Source organism: Crocuta crocuta, unplaced genomic scaffold (assembly GCF_008692635.1).
Source record: "Crocuta crocuta isolate KB4526 unplaced genomic scaffold, BGI_CrCroc_1.0 scaffold16, whole genome shotgun sequence".
Classification (NCBI taxonomy): domain Eukaryota; kingdom Metazoa; phylum Chordata; class Mammalia; order Carnivora; family Hyaenidae; genus Crocuta; species Crocuta crocuta.
In genome coordinates this window covers 6,959,135-6,966,649 of record NW_027531893.1, presented here as the reverse complement: position 1 = coordinate 6,966,649, position 7,515 = coordinate 6,959,135, and the positions used below count along the sequence as shown (strand labels likewise).

Sequence of the window (7,515 nt, the reverse complement as noted above, 5' to 3'; positions counted from 1 at the left end):
GGCGGAGCGCGCGCGCAGCCCGGTGCAGACAGCCTTTCCCCGCCCGTGTGCCCCGCCTCCGCCTGCTGCTGGGCCCCCAGCCTCGCGTGTTCCCAGCGGTCCTCTGTGCAGACACCGAGTCCCCATTCACAGAAGCTCTGGGAGGGCACCTGATGCCGGTGATGAGCTGGGGTGGCATCCGGGACCCCATCCCTCTCCCCCTCCCTGCGCCTCACCTCGCCCTCAATAAAGTGTGTTGTGTGCAAGGCTGGGTGTTGTGTGTGAGGGCGGAGGCAGGCTTCTCCTTTAAGCCTGCAGGTCGGGCCTCCTCCCAAATGAGGCTGACACGCCGCTTCTCCGTCTGGCTGGTGAAGAAGAGGGATCTTCCCCTCTTCCTTGACCGTCACGCTCTCCAGCGCAGGCGGCCCTGCAGTAGAGGCTGGCTCCGTGGAAAGAGACGCCGCGGGCCGTGTCGGTTGTGGCTACGTGCCCTGTCAGTGCATTGGCGTGGCTCCCGCGTGAGCAGGTGCAGGCGGAGCAAGGGTGGGCCCGACCCAGGTGGTTTGGAAGCGGGAGGTGTGAAAGCCCAGGGTCTCTGGCCCGGGAGCGTGGCGGCGGGTGCGGGGCCCGACGGACGCTGGGCTGTTCTGGGCTGGACTTGGGGTCAGGCTGGGAAGCTCGTGCCCAGCCAGCGTCCGTCCCCAAGGGCGGGTGGATCATTTTTATTAGCGCAGAGGTGAATGTGTTCACTGCAGTACGGATTCTCCGAGCATTTTAGGGAAACGGACAGCAGCCCACTGGACTCGTGAAGGCAGAGTTGAAGTGGGCGCTTGTTCACGAGGAGACGTGTCGGAGCGCCACACTCGGCATGGGACGGGGGCGGGGCTGAGCCTGCGGAGGGTGCCCGGGCCCAGCTCCGGGCCCAGCTCCGAGTGAAGGGCTGAGCGGCGGTGCCAGGGAGCCCAGGGCCTGGCTGCTGGGCCCAGGGGCCGATGGGGCCAAGGTCAAGGAGCGGTTAGGCGGGAGGAAGCAGCGGTTGGAGAGGAAGTGATTCAGGGCCATGGCTGCTTTGCCCGGCTCTGCCCAGGCGCTGCCTGCCTGCTGGCTAGAGAGACCTCTCAGGGTGCCCTGCGGGTCCTGAGACCCCGTTCCCTCCCTGGAATGGAGAGCGGGACGCCTCACTGCAGCCCCGGGGGCCCTCCCCGGGGNTTAGTTCCCGGGGGTGTGCCCTCCCCGGCCCCTCGGCCCCTCTCCCCCCTGCAGGGGCCCCCTGGATGGGCCCTGCCCTGGGCGCAGTGCCTGCCCTGCAGGGCTCCTGGGGGCTGAGTGAGGTGCTTGAAGTTCCCCACCTGACCGCACACAGGCTGGGGTGAACCAGTCAGTCACAGAGGGGCACAGCCCAGCCAGGACTTGAGTCCGGGCAGCGAGGTGCACCCGTTGTTCTGACTTGGTGTCCCCGCTGCAGGGGGGAGGGGTGGAGGCAGTGCAGAGGGAGGTGAGACGGGTGCAGCCTGCTGGCCTCAGGGCCCCCGGGCAGGGTCTTCAGTTAGAAAAGCCAGGACAAGTGTGAGGAAGACTCCACTCTCTTTGCTGTAACAAGTCAAGGAAAGTTCCGGGGAGTCGCGGCTCCCTACCCCATGGGCAGCACGGTGACGAAGGCCATGTGCCGCCCGGACACACATAACCCTGTCCCGGCAGAAACCCCAGGAGCCACAGTGTCCCAAACGGTGGCTTTCCTGCCCGAACCCGACAGGATAACACAGCCGATCGTCTGACGAAACAGAGGAGAAAAAGGTCATCCGAATGAGAAATAGGAAACAATAAAATCACTTTAATTTGCTATTTCTCTTTGTGAAAGGTCATTACAGTATCATTTGCAAAATGCAACCACAAAAGGTACGGCGGGGTGGCGGCGACCTGGGAGCCACGGACCCAGGCCTCCCTGTCTGTGGTCACACAGGCAGGCTGCCTGCCACCTGACCCCATGGAGACTGGCCTCGGGGCCCCCCGAAGGCTTGGGGGAGCCAGCTTCCACGGAGATGAAAGCACCCAGGCGGGGCGCAGAGGCCGGGCCGTGGACTGGGATGCATTGAGGGTCTGTGGTCCCAGCGCACCCAGATGCTACAGTGACGTGGGTGCCGCCTCCCGGGAAGGCCCTGTGCGGCTGGGCCCGAAGCGGGGGCGGGGGTGGGGGGGATCGCAGGCCCGACCACTGTGCTGCTCCCACCCTCAAGTCACTGGGGTGGGATTGGGGTTTCGCGAGAAGATCCAGGGGGTCATGATCCAGGCTCTCCCGTGATCGCTGAGAATCTGAAGGGGAGTAAGGCCCTTGGGGAGCTGGCCGGGTGCAGGGTGGGGGGGAGTGGGACCCTACACCCCCCTCCCCCTTCCTGCACCGGAAGGTCAGAGAAGCGGCAGGCTCCCGAAGTGTAGTGAAGTCCGTCCCCTGTGTTCCACACCAGCTGAGGTGCGAAGCCCTGGGGGTCAGGGGTCACTGAGCGGCCACCGCAGGGTTCAGAGCACCCCCAAGGTGGCCCTCGGGCAGGAGCTGCTCCCAGAGGGGACTTAAGTGGCTGTAAACATCTCGTCCTTTCTCACCACCAAATCCCCCGCAGCACTGACACGGGTCCAGTCGTTAACGCCTGTAGTCACGTTTTTCAGTCAGGAGGGGAGGTCGGGGCACCTCTGTCCTTTCTGAATCCTCCTACAACGATGGGGAAGCGTCCCCGGAAAACCGTATGTTCCGCGATTGCACATCCGGAGGGGCTGAGACTCNCCCGGGACCCCCGCCCACCCTCGGGGAAGGGGCCGCTAGGAGAACAGCTCTTCACAGATCCTGCGGGTGTCCTCGGGCGCTGCCACCGTGTAGCCCACGGTCCTCGGGTCAGTGAAGATCTCGTGGTCATTCCCGCCCTGCAAAGACACGAAGGAGATGTGGCGCCGCCCGGTGGCCCTGGGAAACGAGGGCCGGGCCGTGCTGGCGGCGGTCACGCGGGTTCCCAGGACAGGAACCGCACGAGCACCGCCCTGACCCAGAAAGGGCTTATCGCCTCCTGAACTCCGTCTAGCCTGGAACGTGTCAATCAGCCTTTGGAAGGAATCCCGACGCTCTCGGGAGGAAGGTTCGACGCCTATTTTTCCGTAAAGCAAGTGCGGGTGATGGCACGCTGTCTGCCATCATTTGCCCTGAACTGCGCCCAAGCCTTCCCTTGGGTCACAAGGGCGCACAGCCCACGCCGTCCCCGAGCTGACAGCAGCCACAGGTGACTGCTGAGCACTTGGTGGCACGTGGCCGGGGTGACAGAGAAACTGAGTTTATGTGATTTTGATGTGTTTACATTTCAACAGTGCCTGTGGCTGCCGTGTGAGCCAGGGCGGGGTGCAGATCCGTGGCGCCGCTGCCTGGGGCGCCGCCTGGATTGCCCCATCTGCTGGAACGGGGCGGGGCGGGCGTGCTGTCACTGGGTCAGCAGCTGCCCCGTGGCTCCTGGGGCTCTAGGCGTCTACACACATCTTCACCTGGGGCGCCGCTAGGAGCCGAGAGCCAGGCTGCCGGGGTCCCGTGCTGTGCACCACGCCCCCCCCTCCCCGTCTCAGCAGAACAAACCAGGCTTCCAGCCGCCCCAGCCGCCACCCTGAGCTGCAGGAAAGCCCCTGCTTTTGTTGTCCTGCAAATTCCTGCATTTTCCTCACGAAATAGGATGGTCTACCTCAAAACCTTGGAAAAATCCATTAGTTTATACTGTGATGAGAATAACTGCAGAGAAAACATGGCTTTTTCTCATAAAGATTCTGTACAGAAATGTGACATCCGCTTTAAAGGACTGAGGGACGCAGAGATGACTACCGCGCTCTTGCCCCGGCCTCCGGAGGGGCCGCGGCGGGGCCCATGGTGCGCCAGGCGGGGGTCACGTTAGGCTAGGGGCCTGGAGCCGCCGCAGGGACGGTCCCTGCCCAGGGCCCCCAGGGACCTGTGGGGTCTAGCGCCGCCTCACACGTCTGTGTGCTGTCAAGGGCTCTGGGTCATTCTGGCCGGCGTCACGGGCAGCCCGTGCTAACCAAGCCGGTTCACGGGATTCCTAGGATTGAAGTCGGTCGGACTCCTCTCAGGACCAGGGCGGTGGGTAAAACCGAGCACAGTGACCCCAACTAAACAGGCACAGAGTCGTGCGCTACCGTCCAGAAAACCCAAACCTCTGTGGGACCCTCACCCAGGAGGAGACCCTGCTCACGCCTGAACCCAACGGGCCTGGGGGGCACAGCTGGGGGCGGGGGGGGCCAGGACGGAGGCTGCAGGGCAGGGAAAGGAGGGGAGGGGAACCGGGGTGACAGGGAGGCACCCGGGAGCAGCGGCCTGAAGGAAGTGAGGGCATGAGCCAAGTCCGGAAGGCGGCTCTGTGGCCTGTGGCCCACCAGGCAGTGGAGACGACGATTTTCCGTGAAGCCCCCGGAAAGCTGCAACCCTGGGGACACGATCCTCTCGCGGAGACCGGACGGGAGATGAGGGTGCGGGCAGGGTTCGAGGGCACGCGCGGCCGCCTGACGCAGCGGCTGCTGGAGCGGGCAGCGTTTGCAGCTGCCACGCCGGGGCCTCCCCGGAGACCACGTCCACGCAGGGAGGCACGTGCGCTTGACAGATGCCTAATTCGGACTCTTCCAGGGCCCTGCTGGGGGGGTGGGGATGGGTCTGTGCAGCGGGAAGACGCCAGCCCCTCAGCCCGGCCGCCGTGGCTCAGCGAAGCGGCAGGAGCTTCTGCGGCACCAATTCCTCTCCTGCTGGGGGGCTGGGCAGGCTCTTCTGTGAGTTGGGNAAACGGAGTCAGAGGGAGGTCGGGAGAAGCAGGAGGGAGACGCTGAGCTAGTGAGCTAGAATTCCTCTAGAATTAGGCGTCAGGGGCGCCTGGGTGGCACAGTAGGTTAAGCGACTGACCAGCTCCGGTCATAATCTCGTGGTTCATGAGTTTGAGTCCTGCATCGGGCTCTGAGCTGACAGTGTGGAGGCTACTTGGGATTTTCTCTCCTCTCTGCCTCTCCCCCATTCATACTTTCTCTCTCTCTCAAAATGAGTATTAAAAAAAAAAAAAAAGCTCCAGAGGCGCGGAAATGGCAAACGCAGGGATCTGAACCAGGTTACAGGTCACTAGGTTCCTGCTGGGGCAGCCCAGCCTCCCCCAAGCTCCAGAAGGGGGACTGTTTCTGAGAGAAGACAGAGGAACAAAGCCAGAAGCGATGAATACGATGAATAGGAGGGCAGATCGTGTTACCAGACAGCCCAAAAGAGAGGTTGCATCTCCCGTGTCAACAGTCTGTTAATATTTAAATCCCGACCAGGCCAAGGTTGGAGGATGAAACAGAAAAGCAGAAGGCAGTGTCTGCCCCGCCCGGTGGAGTCCGGTCTCCAAGCCCCCCAGCCCGTTTCTGCACACGCCGCTGCTGGGCGGACGTGGGGCGTCGTCGCTGGGGCCGCAGGACGGAACTAGAGCGTCCAAGGCCACGGGCCCCGGTCCGCAGGCAGCTGCGTGCGCACGCTACGTGTTCCCATACCTCGGGTCAGTTTACTGAGCTTGTACCTGAGTTCCAGGTGCCACGGGCACAAAGGCTCTGCTCTCAGAGACCCGCGGCGGCCGTGCTCCCAGGCTGGGGTGACCGTCACTGCGGGCGCTTCACCGGTACCTCCAGGGCCGCGGGGCCGCGGCGAGGGAAGCCAGATGGATGCGAGTGCACACTCTGTGACCGGTATGTGGCTGCTTTCTCCAGGGGTGAGGATTAGCTGGGACGGGGCAGTCATAGCTTTCACGTGAACTTGAAAAAAATGTACCTCAGATGACTGACTCCTTTTTCCTGCCACAGAGTCAATAGTTAAGCTTAAAAGGGAAAAAAAAAAGCCTGGCCCCATGGTCACGGTGACTTGCAAACAATTAGGGGACTGCCACGTATGTTAGGTTGTCATCTGAGGTTTAGAACCCGGTGGCGAACCCCAGCTTGGGGTGTGGTGGGAAGCAGGCCACCTGTGCCAACGCCCCCGGGGCGACCCTCGGGGTCCCCTCAGGGCTGCAGCACAGCCCCTCCCCCCCCCCAACGGGACTGACGGCTGTGCCGGGCTGGGCACAGAAGGGCCGCAGGAGGTGCGGCCTCTGCCAACCCCAGTGGCTGCATCAGGGGCCACACACGAGGGGCCTGGTCCCGTGTCCCCTGGCCCAGAAGAGCCACAGCAGGGGCTGCTGCTCGTCCAGGGCTCACCCACCCGAGGCTCTGCTCCCAGGGGCCCCGGGACCATGGACTCTGTGGTCCAGAAGGCAGGCAGGTCAGCAGGGATCCCAACACGTCTGCACCCACGGTGCCCCCGCCCAGGGTCCTGCTTCCTGTCCTCCACTGGGCTGAGAACCCCTAACCCGGTCCAACTTGTCAGATCTCGGGGCGCAGCGGTCTTCCTGGGGGCGCCTCCAGGAGCGAGCGGGGCCCTCCCCGTGCTAACCCAGGCCTGCCACAAGCCACACGGGATTTCGCACTGAAACACGAGCGGTAGGGCAGGTCTGTGCGCAGCACACATCCTGTGCCCTCACCGGCCCTCTGGCATCTTGAGCGCCCTGGAGATGCCAGGCATGGTGAGGACGTCCAGGTCACGCCATCCTGTCCGAAGCCTGCCCAGGAACTGAGGTTCACCGGTTCATAGGCATCACCCACCCGCAGGCCCCTGTGGCTCAGAGCAAGGTCAGGCCGGCTGGGCACCCCGCTGGCTGCCTCCTCGGAGGCACACAGTCCCTGCCTTTCCCGAACCGCCCCGGGCGAGCCACCCTTCCTCAGAACCTCCCTCTCCTCCCACGGGGCTTAAGGGCACCGCGGCTCATGGACACAGACGTGTGTGGTCACGACACGACACTGCCTGTGCAGGCAGCAGGGGCCAGACTTGGGTCCCCTGGGTTTCAAAGCCCCACCGCCTGGTCCCCCGGCTGCGGGGGTGGGGGGAGGACGGGACTCTTTTTAGCTTAGATCAGAGGCAGGTCTTCTGAGGCGATGAGGGAGGGGCGAGGGAGGCTGTGGGGGGCCGCCGCTCTCCCCGCGTCCGTCCCTGCCCGGCTCCCGGAGGGATGGAGGAGAAACGTCAGTCCCCGGCTCAGGGTCTGACATGGAAAAGGGCTTTAGAAACTAACGGCAAACAAAGATTTGTTTTCTTCCTTTTCAGTTTGGTGTGTTAAAGCTTTATTTTTCGACAGCCCATCTGCGTAGCTGAGAATTTAAGAACAGCTCACGGTCACAGGGGTAAGAGCTCTCTCCTTGCCCCCGCCCCTCAGGAGGTCTGTGATCTGCGTTTCAGGGTGTCCTCTGATAGTCCCTTTAAGGGCTCAAAAGCAAATGTGGGGAGAGGGCTACCCCCTCTTCGGACAAAACTATCACACGTTACTTGCTCTGTTCTGCACTCCGCTTGGCTCCCGGTAACAATCCCAGAGAGGGGTTTACACCAGCTGTTTTCACAGGGTCCCCGCACCCCCGACCCCGCCACTGCACGTGCGCCCCTCACGCGCAGACCCCTAAATC

At 63.4% G+C, this 7,515-nt stretch overlaps 1 protein-coding gene across 2 annotated transcripts in view; it reads right to left on the bottom strand.

Moving 5' to 3' along the window:
* Positions 1-2,763: 2,763 nt before the first annotated feature.
* PMM2 (phosphomannomutase 2) overlaps positions 2,764-7,515 on the bottom strand; it is a 29,370-nt gene continuing 24,618 nt past the window's right edge. Inside the window, exons 8-9 of one of the 2 annotated variants that reach the window (XR_013337350.1) lie at positions 5,550-5,820; positions 2,808-2,892 (exon numbers count right to left, since the gene is read on the bottom strand). Coding sequence is in view for 1 of the 2 variants with exons in the window: in XM_077773282.1 (XP_077629408.1) it covers positions 2,791-2,892 (102 nt within the window). In the remaining variant the exon portion in view is untranslated. Of the gene's footprint in view, positions 2,893-5,549; positions 5,821-7,515 lie in introns of both variants that reach the window. The other variant, XM_077773282.1, reaches the window with a different exon arrangement.